The sequence below is a fragment of the Vitis riparia genome, chromosome 18 (genome assembly GCF_004353265.1).
Source record: "Vitis riparia cultivar Riparia Gloire de Montpellier isolate 1030 chromosome 18, EGFV_Vit.rip_1.0, whole genome shotgun sequence".
Lineage (NCBI taxonomy): Eukaryota > Viridiplantae > Streptophyta > Magnoliopsida > Vitales > Vitaceae > Vitis > Vitis riparia.
The window spans coordinates 3,694,402-3,712,924 of record NC_048448.1 but is presented as its reverse complement, the minus strand read 5'-3'; the positions used below and the strand labels follow the sequence as shown (position 1 = coordinate 3,712,924).

At 36.8% G+C, this 18,523-nt stretch overlaps 1 protein-coding gene across 3 annotated transcripts in view; it reads right to left on the bottom strand.

The window, feature by feature from the left end:
- The window catches only part of LOC117907098, a 30,032-nt gene extending 12,721 nt beyond the window's left edge, over positions 1–17,311 (bottom strand). For 2 of the 3 annotated variants that reach the window (XM_034820472.1, XM_034820473.1), the window contains exons 1-6: positions 15,768–17,311; positions 12,821–12,906; positions 12,320–12,706; positions 12,122–12,205; positions 11,615–11,995; positions 215–275 (exon numbers count right to left, since the gene is read on the bottom strand). In XM_034820472.1, the coding sequence (XP_034676363.1) occupies positions 215–275; positions 11,615–11,995; positions 12,122–12,205; positions 12,320–12,706; positions 12,821–12,906; positions 15,768–17,031 (2,263 nt within the window). In that variant the 5' untranslated portion in view covers positions 17,032–17,311. Of the gene's footprint in view, positions 1–214; positions 276–11,614; positions 11,996–12,121; positions 12,206–12,319; positions 12,707–12,820; positions 12,907–14,097; positions 14,370–15,767 lie in introns of all 3 variants that reach the window. The other variant, XM_034820474.1, reaches the window with a different exon arrangement.
- Positions 17,312–18,523: the final 1,212 nt, after the last annotated feature.

The window sequence follows — 18,523 nt, the reverse complement described above, 5'->3', positions numbered from 1 at the left end:
TTTCCTATTACATAGTTCAGGAAAATATCAAACAGAAGTGTGAATTAACATGACAAAAAAAGCAAGTGCCAATTCAATGAATATGCATTTAAAATTGAAAATAAAAATAAAAAATAAAAAAATACCATGCAAGCCTTAATAACCAAAAATATCATAACTATTGAACACAATAAGGCAATATAATAAAAAAAAAAAATAGCTCATAAAACCATACTTTCAAATTTAGGTGAATGCCTTTCCAAAGAATCTTGAAACCCAACAGGCTTGGTAAAAGGCTGCACAAACAAATACCAAGGGTTAAAAGAGTTGGAAGCAAAATTTTGGATTGAAGAGCAGAAACCCAAACAAGGAACCTAACTTCAGTGACACGTACTTGCAAAAACAAAAGGACAGATACAAAAGAACTCACTTTAGATGCAGTTATCATCGTGGTCCTACAAATGTTTTTCCTCCTCTCATATTAGTTTTAATTTTACAAGCCAAACATAGAGGAAAAAAGTGAAAAAGAAAAATTCTTAAAAATCTAATAGGTTACCCTTTCACAGAAACCACCATCCTAACCAGCTCAATCTTAACATATTGAACAACCCATCACCTTCATTGAAATCTTAAATTCATCAATCCAAAAAATGGTTGCTGATGCAACATTGCTGTTTATAACAAAATATCCCAAAATAGTTGCAAGCCAAGGATGCACAAACAATTCATACCACTAACCATGAAAGTATGAGTCAAGATTTTCATTTTATGAGCAAGGTACTTTAATCATTAGGAAATTAGAATCTGAATCCACAAAATTTGCAGGATTCCAATTCCCATCATAGAAGATTAAAGTTTCTATATCCCATGCCTAATAAATTATATGGGACGGTTATCTAACCTAATTAGAACTGGCGGCAGGATGGGGTTAATGTTGAACTAAAATATTAGACCACTAAGAAGCTAATATTAACTTCATAAAAGAAATAATGTGAAACCATTTCAAAATGCATACAAGGTATAGAAGATGTTGCATTTGAATATTGTACATGATACATACCCATTTTTTGGGAAGCTATAACCGCATTAAGTACAAGAAAGAGGAGAGGCCCTTCAGAAAGACAATGTACATGGACATGAAAAGGCTAAACAAAAATAGAGTTCCCCACAAAGACAACAAAACCATAAACACAAATCTCACTGCCTGGCCACAACCCCTTCCCAATCACAAAACAAGGTTTCCCAAATGAAGGGAGTCTACCAAATCTCAAATGGAGCATAAGATCCCCAATAAGAATATGCTTGTATTTCAGCGTCATTAGATGATATCAAAACGTTGACATTAATGTATGAATGTATTTATATTCATTCGTCTCCTGGCCACAATCCCTTCCCAATCTCAAAACAAGGTTTCCCAAATGAAGGGAGTCTACCAAATCTCAAATGAAGAACAAGATCCCCAATAAGAATATGCTTGTATTTCAGCATCATTAGATGATATCAAAACGTTGACATTAACGCATGAATGCATTTATTTTAATTCATCTTCCATAAACATCCACAAGCATCCAACTTTAGCACCCTAGCACATGCTATTTATGAACATATCTAATTACCACATTTGCACACTAAATTATTGTGCATTAATGTCTTTACATAATTTCGTAGAAAATTACCACATTCCCCACTAATTTTCTTAATTTTATCAGAATAATTTTTTCCAGGTTATGAGATTGGAGCTGGAATTTCCCCATCCCCACCCAATTATATACCATCTGCACTAAGCCTTAGGGGTAATTTTCGTATTTCAAAGTAACATAGCTATCTCTTTCAATATCATGCATGTTTTCATCAAACCAAATGACAATCCATTGAAATACCTTATGATGGAAAATATAATATATAAATAAAAAAAAGTTTGGTTCAAACTTTGGCTGATTGGCTCATTTCATTGGTTCTTCATCCTCAATTTATTTTTTTTTTTTGATAGATAAACATCAGAATATATTAATGAAGGCTGATAAGCCGCATGTATACAGGTAGTATACTCAAAAGCCCAAGAAGAAAGGCTGCCACAACCTCACCCACCCTCAAGTGACCGCAAGCCACTCTAAAAAGCCTAAAAGAGAATATGAATCCTCACCAATGTACACCCTAGCCCACCTCCACAAATTACATACAAAAAATTCTTGAATTTTTGAATATCTAAAGACCCTCCTCTAAACGCTAACCGGTTTCTTTCCTTCCACACCGTCCAAAATATACACAACGGAATGGAATTCCATGTATTTTTTCTTTTTTTTCCCACAAAAGAACCCCTCCAACTAAGAAGCACATCTATAACTGAATTTGGGAACACCCACTGGACTCCAAAAATAGCGAGTGCAATCTCCCAAAGAGATTTAACCACTGTACAGTGAACTAGAATATGATCCGCATTTTCCTCTTCGCAGCCGCACAAAAAACATCGATTCGGGAGTTGCCACCCCCTTCTCTGAAGCTTATCCAAGGTGAGGATCTTCCCCCACGAGGCTTCCCAAGCAAAAAAAGACACTTTTGTTGGGACCTTATCCAACCAAATGCGTCTATTCGGGAAGGCACAGGCTGAAGACCCCACCAGCACTTTATAGGCCCCCTTAGCCCCAAAAACGCCATTGCCTTCCTCTTTCCATCTCACTGTATCATCCTCAGTAGAAGTTCTGAAGTCCCTCAGCAGAGTCAACATATTACCTATCTGGTCCAACTCCCAATCGTTGAAGTCTCTAACCAGTCTCAGATTCCAGCTTCCTTGACCCATGCTCGAGTCCCACACTTCACTGACTTTGGCATTCCTATTCCCTGCCAAGGTAAAAAGCTGAGGGAAGGTTTGAGACAGCGCCTCATTACCACACCATTTATCCGTCCAGAATAGCACTCTGGTCCCCTTTCCTACCTTAAAAACAATGCTCTCCCAACACCAGTCAGCTTCCTTCATGATCTCCTTCCACAATCCCACTCCGTGAGGCCCACCAGCTTCCTTTGTCCTCCACCCGCATCCCTCTTGGCCATACTTAACCCCTATCACCATTTTCCACAGGTTCTCTTTCTCATAAGCATATCTCCACACCCATTTTCCCAACAAGGCTCTATTCAGAAAATTAATCTTTCGGATGCCTAAACCTCCCTCCTCCTTGGGGCTACAAACCACCTTCCACTTTATTAGGTGAGCTTTCCTCTCCAGGCTACCTCCCCCCAAAGGAAGTCTCTTTGGATTTTCTCAATCCTTTTTGAAACGGACCTAGGGATGCGGATAAGGGAGAGAAAATAGGTAGGTATGCTGGCCAAAGTACTCTTGATAAGAGTAATTCTACCTCCCTTCGAAATGTATTGTCTTTTCCACTTGGCTAGTCTTCTTCTCATTCTTTCTTCCACCCCGTCCCAAGAAGAGACCGTTTTATGATGCGCTCCCAGGGGCAGCCCCAAATAGACAGTGGGTAATGCCCCCAATCTGCATCCTAGTTCAGCCGCCAACTCCTCCAACTCATCCACTTGCCCCACGGGAATGAGGGCACTCTTAGCCAGATTAATTCTAAGTCCCGAGGCCGCCTCAAACCATGCCAATATCCAACTTAGATTGGTTACTTGCTCTCTTTCAGCTTTACAAAAGATGATTGTGTCGTCCGCATAAAGTAGGTGTGAAACAGCCAGCTCCTCACCCCCTCTTCCCCGAAGCCTACAGCCGGTAATAAAACCCCCCTCACCAGCCCGTCTAAGAAGGGTACTAAGAACCTCCATCCCCAAGACGAAGAGATATGGAGAGAGAGGGTCTCCTTGCCGCAGTCCCCTTGAGTTTGAGAAGAAACCGGCAGGCTCCCCATTGATTAAGATGGAAAATTTAGCAGTGGAAATACACCACCACATCCAATCCATCCATCGGACCCCAAAACCCATCTTCCGAAGCACTTTCATCAAAAACTTCCAATTGATGCTGTCATAGGCTTTTTCAATGTCCAACTTGCATATCAACCCTTTCTCTTTCCTTTTGAGCCAATAATCAATCACCTCATTCGCCACCAAGGACGCATCTAAAATCTGTCTCCCACTCACAAACGCATTTTGATCTACTGAGACGACTCTATCCAGCACCTTTCTTAGCCTATTCGCAAGGACTTTGGCCAATAGTTTATACAACCCCCCAAGCAAGCTAATGGGCCTAAAATCCCCCAGATCTTCAGCTCCTCCCTTCTTGGGGATAAGGACCAGGAATGTAGAATTCAGACATTTTGAAAAGGACCCATGTTCAAAGAATTCCTTAAACAGATCCCCCACTTCATCCTCAATTTATATAGTTGTTCTGTTTTCTTTTTGGCCTGACTTGTGCTGGTTTGACTTCTACTTCTTCAAATACTAGTCCTTTTACTCATAAAGTCCGTGTCACTATTCCCCCAACAAAAAGAAAAAATAATAATAAGTAAATAATAACAATTACGTTGTTTTCCAGGCATCCTTGAGAATGGTATGGTAAAGAAGGACAATTATTTTCTCAGTCAATAAATGGTAAAAGCAAATAATGCTCAAAAAGTTATATATAGATTACATATATTTTATAACTATATAGAACTTTGTTTGTTAATAGTGAACATTCTAATTTCAAAATATAAGTCAAATTCATCCATGGTAAGAATGATTACTTCTCTTTTTCTTTCACAATTGTTTTGAGTGCATTCCACACCCATATATATGATAAAATCATAGAATAAATAAACCATCAATATAAAGCACATACAAGGTGCATTTTTTTATAGGCAAATAAAGACAATGGATTAAAAGCACCTCATAAAAAGGGGGTGCATCCCATCTACACACAATGAATACAACCAATGGACTAGGAAACGAAACCAAACAAAACTACTACCTAGCTAAATAATCCACATACTATCAACTAACTCCAAAAAAGAGACAAACAAGTAGAACCAAAATCAACACCAGACCATAGTTTTAAAGGCGCAAGGCGCACCTAAGGCACAAAAGTATCCTATAACTTAGGTGCAAGGCACAACACAAAGCGCGTGCCCGAGTAAAGTGAAACCTAACCTAGTATGCATATCAATTTTATAAAATATGATCCAACATCCAATCCAGTCAATAAAAAATTGAACATTTCAAACATTTAAAAGAAGCATTCAACAAAAAAAGTAATAAAATTATAAAAATTTCAATATACAATTAGAAATTTCAAGAATAAAAGTGTTAAAAAATGAAAAGTAAAGAACCCATCAACAAAAAAAATAAAATAAAAAAAGTAAGATAGACAAGGCAAACAAGACGTTGTAACTAGGGAATGGCTACGCCTTAAGCCTAGGCACACTTTAAGTGCGCCTTTTAAAACTATGCAACATACCACATAAGCAAAGTTTTAAGGACACATTTCATCACCAAGCTTGACTAATCCTCACCTTCAAAGGTACCCCTTCCAAGTGATTTAAAAAAAACAAAGGAATCAGCTTCCACATTGCATTGAGCTTGGTTCCCACGAAATCACCATGCCAATTTTTATTGTTTTTATTATTATTAGTAAAGAAAAGTATATATATTGCGAAGAGACACTAAAATAGTGGCCCGTGATATACAAGATAGATACTCACCATGCCAACTTAGGATAGCATCTCAAACTAAATAGGAAAAAACACCCCCGAAACACTCACCAAGAAGAACACCAACGACCATAATCTAGAAGTTCATACACAGTGGATGAGGAAGTATCAAAAGTGTTATTATCTTCATTGCAAAAGAAACACCTGTTTACCATACTCCACGTTTTCCTCATAAATTAGTCACAATAGTGATTCTTTCTCTCACACTACTTCCCATACAATAAAATCTTAACCTTGGAGCACGCTCTTGAATTCCAAGAGCTTGATCGGGTATGTGGAGACTTCTACCAAAACACAAGACAAGTAATAGGTGTTGATGGAGAACAAGGCTTCCTCAGCAATCTTCCAAACCAATGGATACTTCAAGTGACTAGAAACAGAGAAAGGGTTCAGAAGTTGCAGCAAAGAATCTACCTTAATCAACTCCTTATCCAAAAAGTTCCTTCTAAATCTAAAATTCCAGCAATTCCCATCACAAAAACCAGCCATCGAACCCTCCCTATTGACCTTAATATCAAAGAATGTGTACAAGGTGGATATATGCAAATTTAAAAAAAGACAATAATAATAACTAGATATATCTATCACAATAACCTTCTAAAAAAAGGGCTACAACATAGGCTCCAGTGCACTCCTGTATACCCCCTTCAATGCATGTGTTGCACTCCTTTGGTGCTTTTCCTATGACCTATGGGCTTATACAAGTCCATGCTCCATGAAAAGCAAATATGCCTACAACTTTTCTTCGTAGAATAATTTATAAAAGGAGTGATCCATTTTCGCTCCACACTATGCTCATTCACCCCAAATTTCATTTTACTTATGTGGGATATGTTGTGATGGAGGACTATAAAACAAGTAGCAACTCCAAACCCATCATCATCGTCATCATTAGCATTATTGTTTTTCTCGTTCTTTAAGAAAGGCTTACAAGCTTATATGTAGACCGATAATTTGACAAAGGGGAAAAAAAAAATTTGGTAAGACATAAATATGATGGATTAAAAAGCACCTAACAAAGAGGAAGCACATCTCATGTACACAAAATGCGTACAAGCAACCAATGAGAATACAAACAAAGGAAAGCTAATGGATGGAACTAACCTCAAACCAATCCTAATAGAATAAGGAAAAAGAAACAATTAAACTAAATCTCAAATTTAATAAGGATCAGTAACTTCATTACCTATAAAATTCTAGTATTGGACCATTGGATAAGTCCATCTTAACTCAAATATAGAATTTAGGAATGGAGATTCATTTGCTATCTCATATCTCGTAACAGAGTGGACAAGCAAGTGGCAAAGTGCAAATGGGCCCACCCACATAAAACAATTTTAAGTTGTCTTGCACATGCTTGGTTGGATTCTTCAATTTGGTTTGGGAAAAATTATAAAATTACTTTTTTTGGATCAATAAAAAATGACATGGTAAAGCACACCTAATTTTGTGTAAATTTTATAAATTTTAGTAACAATGAAAGCATTGTTTTGTTAATCACAATTCTGATTTCCTAGCACATTTAGAAAACAAAAAGATAATGGAAAAACATATACATGTTAAGGATTTTCAACTTCGATTCTGCTTCACATATATTTACACTTTGAACTTCCTCTTCGTGCTTGCGATCTTCTTCCTTTCTTTCCCTTGTTGTAAGGGAACAAATCTATTTTATTTACCAATGAAAGAAGAACAACCAATGAAATCATACTCCACAATGTCACACTTTAGGGATAAAGACACCCAAGCTAAGAAACCAAAATTCAATGGGTAAAATTCATATGATGTTCGTAGAATAATTCATATGATTTTTATCTATCAATATATATAATTTTCTTTATCTATCAATATATATATAGATTACATTAAATCTCATTCTAAATGAGAATGCAAGCATGGGAACATGGAAGGAAAAGACCACTTGTCAAAAGTGGATCAAGAGTAAGTCAAAATCAAGTCAGATAGTTCTTTCCGTCACCTTAAATTTATTTCCAAAAAGTTATTCTCAACAAAATTCCACCATTTCACATAAAATAAGCTTGTGACTGAGTGATTGTACATTCTAGTGAACGCATAAACAGGTTTTTACGTGGGTTTTGCTTTTCATAGGTCATTTTACAGCAAACCTTTATTTGTTAGACAAAGATTATTACAGTCTACTTAACACAAGTAGAATAGCTTTTCAAGTGGATTTCATATTCAATAGTTCATTTGGCAATAAAACAAGTGGCCATCAAAGAAACTAACTACACACCCTTTTTCACCCAAAAACAAAAGACACAACTAGGCCTACATATAACAACAAGAGTATCATATCTAGACTAGGCAACTTCCCAATATCAAGAATATCAAGCTAAGGGAGAATAGTTGAGTGAGCATGGTTCTAAGTTTCTTAATGGAACATACGATTCTTCTTTGTTTTAGTCAGTAAATGTATGGTAAAATCATAGCAAACAAAAGAATAACTTTATATTAAGTCACGTAACATTAAGGTCACTTATCAGGAAAAAAAAGTCAAGTAACATAAAGGCACAATCATTTGTTGAAGTGCACAAAAATGGACTCTCTAGAAGTGTCTAAAAGACGGCAAGACACAGGAAAGGTAGGTGTTTCTGCCCTCTACAGAACAACCATGATCAACTCGGTTCCTCCTCCCCCTTATCTTGCTCTCCGTCAACCCTTAAAATAAATTCACCATGATCATTGAGATTGCTTTCAGGGCTTACGAAATCATCCTGGTATCTTTTACCGCTTATCATAGAAGACCCATGTATATTTCTCTTGCAGGTTTTCATCACCTTATGGCTATTTAGATTTATTAGTTTTGCTAGTCCTTTTCTTATTTGTGCTAATTGGTAAGTGATAAAAACCTTTTATCAGCACTCTGGAAAAAAAATTTGTTAAACAAAAAAGTTGCTTAACATCACATTAGTCACTGATTTAGAGATAAGACATGCCATGAAAATGTCTTACATGAAATAAATATTATGCAGTTGCCTTCGCAGAGAGGGGCAGAGGGGGTGAAAGAGAGAAGGCATCTCACTTCTTGTTTGTAGATGATACTATTTATCTTTTGTGAGGCTTCTCAAGATCAAATAGTGCATCTAAGCTGGCTGCTTATGCAGTTTGAGATTTTGGGTCTGAAAGTTAATTTAGAACAGAGCACACTGATTCCAATTGGAAAAGTGGAGAATACAAAGGACTTGGCCAACGAGCTAGGATGAAGAGTTGGAAAGTTGCTTTCTACTTACCTGGGTCTTCCTTTAGGTGCTCCTTTTAAATCAATGGTTGTATGGGATTGGGTGGAGTGTTTTTGTTAGAGGATGTCAATGTGGAAAAGGCAATATATCTAAAAGAGGAAAGTTCACATTGATTAGGAGCACTTTATCCGGCCTTCCCATATACTTCATGGTCTTGTATAGTATTACAAGAAAAGTTAGATTGAGACTTGAGAAGATTCAAAGTGACTTTCTCTAGGGTGGGTGTCAAGGAAATGGAGAAAAAAATTGCATTTAGTGAAGTGGTTGATTATTTGTACAGAGAAAAAAAAAAGGGAGCATTCTAGAAACAAGTCATAAGGGGAAAATATGGGTAATATGGAGGGTGGAAGTCTTGCGAAGTAAGAGCGGGATATGGGGTTGAATTATGGAAATCAATCAAAAAGGACTGTGACACCTTTTACAGCAGAATATGCTCTGACAGGGGAAATAGAAGGAGGGTGAATTGTTTGAAAGACGAGTAGTGTGGGGAGGAGCTTCTACTCATTTTACAATTACAATTTGGAATCCATGCATTCCTTTCTACAAGAAGCTTCTTTGCATGGGAACCTAGTTAGGGAAAGGTGCTAAACTTAGACCAGCTTCAAAGGAGGGGGCAGTCATTGGCTAACACATGTTATCTTTGTAAAGTTGAAGAAGAATCCATCAATCATATCCAACATCACCGTGGCAAGCATCCTTTAGCGATTCCTTTTAGCTTTGTTTGGTGTTTCTTAGGTGCATTCTTCCATACTAAGAGACTCCTTGTAGGGTGGCATGAATCCTTTGTGGGTAAAAGACATAAAAGGATAGCAGGGCAGCTCCAATGTTCATTTTCTGAACTATATGGGAAGAAAGGAATCCAAGGTCTTTTGATAATGAAGAGCAATCCAATCATGCCCTAAAAAGTTATTTTATTAGTAACTTGTTCTCGTGGATGAAATCGTTCATAAATGTAGATGTTATATATCTTTATTCAATTTTGTTGATTGGTTGGGTTATCACTAAGGGAGGGGAGTTGTTTTTATGGACTCTTTCTTGGTTGTGCCTTTTGGCTTCCATTATAAACATCCTGTGTCCTTTGGTGGATTGCATTTTTTTTAGCGCTTTTTATGCAATTTTATCATTTACCTGTCAAAAAAATAGATTATGCAGCCACATAGGTATCTAGGGAACAAAGAATCACCAACAACCTGACTCACAAAAGCATTTTAACAACTCTAGTTTAGCACTGTTCTGCTCAAGCTTGTTGCAGAGTACTTAGCAAACCACCAATTTACAGCAATGGTTCTAGCTTATCAAGCAAAAAGCACAGCCACACAAACAGAAACTTGGAAATGAAATATGAATGCTAAATATAGCATACCAGTAAAATATGCATAAAATTGCTTCAATTCTTAAAATACACACATTTAGTAATTTCCAATCAGTATAGTGTCAATATTGATGTTATATTGAAATGTGACAAACAGCCACCCCTCCCTCCTTCCCTTTTTTTCTTTTCCAGCAGGAAAAGATAAACTCCAAATGAGACATTTGACATAAACATAGACATTAACGAGCTGGCTTCAGTTGTTCTGCCCCAGCAACAAGTGATAAATCACTCGGTTACTCCAACTATGGAAAGGGTGCTTAGTAGACTGGTGCAGTGATGACCTAAATGAGCCAGTTGTTCTTTTGCAAAAATTTGTGTTTTACACCAAACAAAATGACAGCATCACCTTCAAACTACAATGTACCTAAAGTAGAAAATGTGAGAAAGTTTGAAAGATCAACACTGCACGATTTCTAATAACACTAATATGGGTGGACAAGTTCCTGCCGATGACAGATCAGATTTCATAGGAAGAACGATACCTGGATAAAAAGAGCTCCAACAAACCAACTTTCCAGAGGCAAAACAAATTCTATACCTACAATATTCATGATATACAAAAAATCAAAATTAAGACCTTTCTTGTTGAATAAAGATAAGATTTTACTATGAACAAAAAAATTTCCTTAATTTTGGTGGTAAGCATGAACAAAAATAGGATTTTACTGAAAAAATAGTTTGATAGGCATGAATGAAAAAATGCTACTAAGGAAAAAGGTTTTACAAATAAGGGAAAATAACACTTTACTAAGGAAAAAGATTTTACAAATAATGGAAACCCTGAACTGAGATGACTAAAAGGAGAGTGTCGGTTGTCAAACAAGCCGTAGAGTGAAAAAAGGAGAAACTAGAAGATTAGAACCAAGAACAACTTCTCCTCGACCTCTCCTTTGGAAGTTATAAATGTGGTTTTACACAGAGGTGGAAGGACAAACACACAGTGGGAAGAATTAGAACAGTCATAGTACTTGACTCTGCTAGAAAAGGAGGGAAATTGACTGAATCAGAAAAATGAATCTACATAATCCACCATACTGATAAAAAGAAAAAATCTCTGCAAGGCTGGTACACAGGCACCCAAATCAACATACCAGGTAATGGGAGTTATGTGGAAACCATTAATCAACTACTGATACTCGTCAAGAGCACAAGTCAATCTTCCATCAGAGGATAATGAAACAAGTAACAAGAAGCAAGTTTAAACACCAAAACTGAAATATGAATACAACATTAGTTGATTTCTTTTTTCTATAAACAAGACAGAAGACAAACTTTTAAGTCTCAAGATCCAAAAATCTATCTCTTGGAAACTACTTAAATTTCACCGGCTACAAGATATTGACCAATTAATTGTAATATGATAAGCTTACCTTTTCAGTGGCACTAGGAAAAGATCTTTTGCTTGAATTTTCAAGTTCACCAGCAAGTTGATCTGTGTTAACTTCATCCATTACTGTTCCATTGTCACTAAATGTTTCTTCAGATGAGCATATTATTCTGTTATCCTTCAAAATTCTAACGTTGCTTTTGGTTCTTCTCCGTGGGGGAACTGACTTCACAGGAACTGGTTCTGGAATATCAGTCTCAGAGACAAGCACAGCATTAGAACCATCAACTTCTCCAATTTCATCCGTCGATGAAATTGCAGATTTTATTTTGACTTTCAAATTTTTTTGCAAGGTACCCATGTAAGCATGATCCTTAAGCCATTTCAGTATTTTGCATTGCAAGTCAGGGACCAAGTGATCATCCTGCAGTGACCATGTTCACAAAAGAAGAAATAAAATGATGACATGACAAAAGAAAAGCAACCTTGAAGGTAGAACTACTTTCAGATGCTATAACTTAATGTAAGAGATTGGGTATTTATGCATTACAGCAAGTGTTGCAGCCAACGAATCAGGTGAAACTCCAATATCCAGTGCTACATCTTTCACAGTGACTTTCCCCCGCTCAATTAACTGTAGAACCAGAAATATGAAACTTAAAAAAGCTTTAAGTAATATTTTTATTCGAATGAATTGCTGAGAAAATGGTATGGAAGCTCATAAACAAATAAAATATTATAACACTACCTTCTTTAGAATCAGTGCAAGATTTATGGAGTCGGATGGATTAACACCTTCACTGTTAATCGTCTCTAGCATACGCATACCAATGAGTTGCTGTGCATCAGCACATCCTGACATAAGTTCAGCCTTTGATCTGATATTTGGCAATCCCGTTTCTTGAAATTCACCATCACTCAATTTATTGGAATTGTTATCAGGTGTTTCCATATGAACAGCAATTTTATCACCATTTCTGAGACCAATCTTTAACTTTTGTGGTTTGTTAACTGATGTCACTGGTGGGTGACTTGAAGTGTTGCTGCCAACAGCTGCAGAAAAATCTCCTAACTGTTGGGTGCTGCTAACATCCTGGACTTCTGAATGCTTTAAACAAAAGGCCCGTAGCTCAAGCTATAGAAGTGCCAAAGCAAAATGGTCATTGTAGTCAACAAGCCTCACTATCAGAAATTAATGATGACAAATAATTCTAAATTTCATTCTAAAATAAAAAAAGAAAAGGCTTACATTGTCACAACCAAATTTTCCCCAAATCTCCATTTTGTGTCTTGCTTCCCTTGCACATATGGGATGGAAAGAAGTTCTGCAAGCTCCTGAATTACCAGAAGGAGAACCATTAATACATTAAACCCCCCAAATTAAGAAAAGAATGAAAACAGCAGCAACAAGCACCTATACTTCAAGACATCAAGCACTCCAGCATTATAGGAGCAAACCATCTAAGGTGAAATATGGTACTAACACATGAACTGAAGACACCAAATAAGAAAAATAGGAAGAACCGCACAGACTGCAGATACCACATCAAACAGAATATTTAATGGATGGACCCAATAAAAACAAGCATATCAAAGAACAGATGCCTGCTCAGCAACACAGCATGATAATCATTTTTTTATAGGTAACACAGAATGATGATCATATAGTTAGCTTCTTCTTTTTTTAATCAGAAACAGGCACATTTTCATTAAAAATGAACGTACAAGAGAAGGATGAGAATTCCTTCCCTACAATACAAAACCTGATAAAAATAGAGGAAAAGTAGTACACCCCAGAACCTGATCATATAGTTAGCTTTATTAGCAGTGACCTTTTAAAGCAACCTCAGTTCCATAGAGTGCAGAAAGAGCCCTAACAGCCAAGAACTCTGATTGGATAACAAGAGTCCATGTATACCTCAATAGACTCCTAACCAAAATAGATCTTAGCCTATTAGCGCTTAAGGTAGGACATTCCACAGGCTCTAGAAAAAAAACAAAATTTTGATCATTTACAAAGAGAATACACAGATGACAAAAATACAATTGCCCTTGCTAGACTGTGATGCAAACACAAAAACCTTGATGCCATTAAATTTCCATACAAGGGCAAGTGCTGCAAATGTAGCATCAGAGAAGCTTATTTTTTGTGGTGAAACCATACATCAGATGCTGACAGAAAACAATAGGTGGAAATCAAACAAATATACATGGAGATTTGCCTCATTGACAGTTAAGGTCCTCTTCCTGCCTCCCACCCTCTGAAATCATAATGAAAAACCATTCATTCATAAGAGCTTTGCATCCTATCACCTTCCTAACTAATGCTTTTTTTTTCTGATAGGTGTGACTTTCCTAACTAATGCTCTAAAGTAAGCATGCTTTCTCTTTTTCATTAGGCAAATAGGTCTCATATTTCAAATGCTCGACTAAATGGGGGTGAAACCTAGGCACATACTCTCCTCGTAAAGCAAACAACATCAGGACAACTGCCTTCTTAAGGGATTTCTAATTTATGTTTCTTACCAATATTGTACCGAAGCCGACAAGCTACTATTTTGGAGACCATGAATTAACAGAGTGAAATGATCGTCTATATCTCATATTTTCAATTTCTTCTTTGTTTTCTTTGCTTAAGATCTTCATCACATCGTAATGAAGTGCAGTCATCCTTCAAGACCAACACAAGGACACAGCGACATGTTGAACAAATTAGGCAAAAAAAGATGAAACGAAGCAGAGAAGTTCCTTCTACTTCTGAGAAACTTTGCAGATATGGCATCAACTCCCCCAATCACCTTCAAAACTATAAAAGTCAGCACTTTTCCACACCATCAACAAGGACAAGAATACAAGAGGTAAAACCATTTAAATTTTGCAAAATTAGTCTCTTCATTCAACCATTAGGATTGAACTATGATTCACCACATAATCAAAAATTCCCAATGATGTCATAATTGACACTTCACACATGTCCCAAAAAAAAACTGATCCAAAAAAAGGAAGGGTTCAAACTCGACTTCATTGGTTAATTAAGTTCTTTGCCACAGTAACTTAGACATTTTTTACAAGAAAGAAACATATTATTTTATAGGCTTTTTACAAGAAAGAAACATATTGAGCATAACTGTAGGTCCGTAATAGCTTAACAGCTGCTTAACAAATAAAACGGCATTTTAGATCTTGTTCTGTAGTATCGTATCATATAACAGTTTCAAGCTCCAACCAACCCCCAACCCCAACCAGTGGACCATGACTAAAATTGAAAACTAAAAGAACTAATAAACAAAAAATGAAATTAACCAAAGAAGAGAGAATACTTGATGTTAAACATCACAGGACCTAGTACTCCAAGGTAACATGAGTTCAAGTTTAGTGATCAGACTGATTCATGAATATAACTACATTGAACCTCTCAAAATGGCATTTGCCTATCACCGTATAGGAAGCATATTAATTGGAAACTAAGGTGAAAGACTTCAATGGAACTTGATCCAATAACCTCCAATGTAGGGAAATTATGAGGTACAATGATATACAGTCTTCGAGATTAATGACATCAGTTAATTACTATAAAGGTGGGAGATCTAATGCACTTGGTACAAGTATTCACACCCATAAATGGAGGTGCCCTGCTACAGTAACATCACAGAGGCAGAGAATGCCCTGCTTTCACTTCACAAATAGCTAGCTATTACAGGTATAGTTGATTACTCATTGAACTCTGCCAGAAGATTGCAGTTTTAATTTATTGCAATTAGTTTCAGAGGGACAGATATAGGGAAAAGGATGGAATGTTATCCCTCAAAAATGAATGACAGTGTCTCCAATAAATGCATAAGGAACTAAAGCTATACATAACTTAGGCAAATAGACCAAGGGAACAACAAACACATAAGCCTTGTATAATTGTAAAGTAGGTTAACTAATACCACTGCTACTTTCTGGTTGTAGTCCAGTTATACACTCTGTTCAGAGGGAACAACAAATAGTCAACATTCTTCAAATGCTCATGGGTATAGAGAGAGAGAGAGAGAGAGAGAGACATGGACATGAAACAAATTTAAACATTTAGCAGTCATATCATAAGATGGCATAATAGAATTCACATTGTCTGAAAAATAACCAGGTTCTGCCACAGATTCAAACTACTGAGATGCAAAATGGTGCAAACTGACTTAAAAAACTAAACATACCATTACTGCATCGAACACAAGCACCATATTTCACCTTACACACATTGCATACCAACTTTTTCCGAGTTTCCTTTATTCCATCAATATTCATAATAGGCTCCATCTTCCTTGTGTCCTCCACATAAACCTCAGGCATCCACTGGCTACAAAACAGATGAGAAAACTCCATAGACTCCTCATCTTCACTCTTATGAAGAGGTTTTAAAGCACCACCCTGCTTTGGGCAAAGCACACAAGGCTTCACTGATTCACCGTTACTGGCATCATTCTTATCATTCTTATGCCGACACCAAGTACACAACCACGATTCTTCATCTATGTCCTCTTGCATACCATAACACTTTTGGTGCACAGCAACATTACAACAACGGCAAACAATCAATCGGTTTGATTGTTCTCCCATGTCCCCTGTGCAGCAAAAGTGGCACAAAGAAGAATTCCCTTCACATGGTCGAGCGATTATAAGTTTCTCTAACCCCGCATCACTACCCAAAAGTTTTCTTTTCTTATTAGGACGTTCTGAGGTCAGTAGAACTTTATTCTTCAAACCTAAAAGCCACTCCAGACCACTAGATAGAGGGGACTGAGAACAAGCCTTTTCTTCCGGGGGCAAAACTACAGTTTCCACACTGTCAATTTCCATTAACTGATTGTCCTCTTTCTTGTCCTCTTCTTTAGCAACAATGCCATTACCATTTGCATTCTCACCATTCTGAAGTTCACTTGAAACCCCATTAACCTCGATGGAGTTTCCTATATATGGAATCAAAAAATTCTTCTCGGTAGCTAAAGAAACGGAAGAAGATACCTCAACCAGGGTTTCAATATCCGGAAATGCCAATTCTCTGAAGTACCCCTCTGTCTCCAACCAAATATTCGCACCACGAGACTGTCGGGATGAAGATTTTGTGTCAGAATGAGACTTCTTGTGTCTCTTTCTACTATCAGAATGTTTAGACAATAAACAGGCCAATCCACTCGGAAGTGTGGAAACAGTATTTGCCAAAGCCTCCTCTGTCTCGAATGGGCAGCGATCAGACAGTGCTTTCCGGGCTTGGGCATATAAATCGACGCCCAATGATACCTCTTTTTCTGGATTCCCCGGCTGTTTCGCTGAAATTTTCGCTGGAGCCCTAGAAATTGGACACGGCTTCTCCTCGGTGCCGCAGCCTCTTTCCGCACCCCTACCCATCATCTTCTTCTGCCGGTGACATCGGCCTCCGGTCATCACCACGACGAACCACAACAACGCCCACCCCCACATTCCATCGCAGAAAACCCTAACCCTAACCCTAGACCTAACCCTAAACCTTAACCCTAATCTAGTTCTAGTCCTCGCCCCGCAGATGAAAAAAAAAAAAGAAATAGAGAAGCCGCGGCTAGGGTTAGGGTTTTCTGTTATTCTGGTTCTGGTCCTTTCAGATCCGTTTTTGAGTGATTTGTTTTCCGAGTTCGCTTTCGCTTTCGAGAAGAGAGAGAAAGAAACAAAGAGCGAGAAGAGAGAGATTCGCGTTTTTTGCAGGCAGCGAGGGCGGTTTGTTTTTACAGATTTTTTTTTTTTTTATTGGAGGTTTATCTACTCTGTGTGACAGACCAGACTTACGTTTCATTTCGCTACGCTCTGTTTACACGTGTCCTATTCTAACGGGACAAGGCGCATCATCCCATCACCGCCTCACTATTCCAGCTGGCTCTCTTTTCCCATTACTGGCTCTGGCACTCATTCCATTCACTCCTCTCTCCCCCAAATTCAACCTTATGGCGCCATTTTTTTTTTTTAATTGGTCCTACATTTTCTCTTCTTTTTTTTGCTTTTTTCCGGAAAATATTAATGCTTGCGCAAGCATAAGAGCATCTATCATTTCTACCGATTCTTTATAATTTATAAAATATATCCTCAGAAATTACAAAATAAAAAAAAAATTATGCTTTTCAATTTAAAATAGATACTTTTTTTTTCCTTTTCACAAATCATAGGTACGGTCGCTCACTAGAGAGTTTCTTGGTTTGGTAAGATATGTATATATAGTTATAATATATTTTCTTTTCATTCGAATTTTCTAGATCTGTGTGTGAGTCATACTTTTAGATGTGCTGTTGTCCATTGTCCATTACCATTTTTTGCTGTGCCACCATAATTCGTGGTATTGGACGTTACGATCGCATCATCCATTTGATTGCTTACTAGTTGTATAAGATTGCAAAGTGGCATCCGATGCATGCAAAGCTATATTTGGGTTAGGTTTCATCTCCCACGAGAGTATCCAACGGGTAAACATGCATAAAGAATCCACCAGAAAAAACAAATGATAAAATGGGATAATCTAAAAAAAAGTAAAAATAATGAATTGAAATTTTTTTTATAACTAATACGAGGGCTGTGATATACATTTACTACATTGAAAGTCTCATATAAATTTATTTCATTTCATGTTATTTGTCTCCTGATACGATTTATTTTAGATAAAGATAAATAGATTTTGACGAGTTCAAACAAATTTTTTAAAAACTCAAATGATTTTGGGTATATTTTTGTCTTCTCTACCTAGCTAGTATATAATATTAATAACAAAACATTTTACTTTATTTTTTTTCATTTTCCACCTTTTTATCCTATGTATTTGAAAATTTTTTATATAAAATAAATGACAAGTTTTATAATATTGTTTTATTTTTATAATTAATTTATTTTAAGTTTTTTAAAATGAATAAATGGAGAAAAAAAAAACAACATGAGTATTTTATGTTTATTTTAA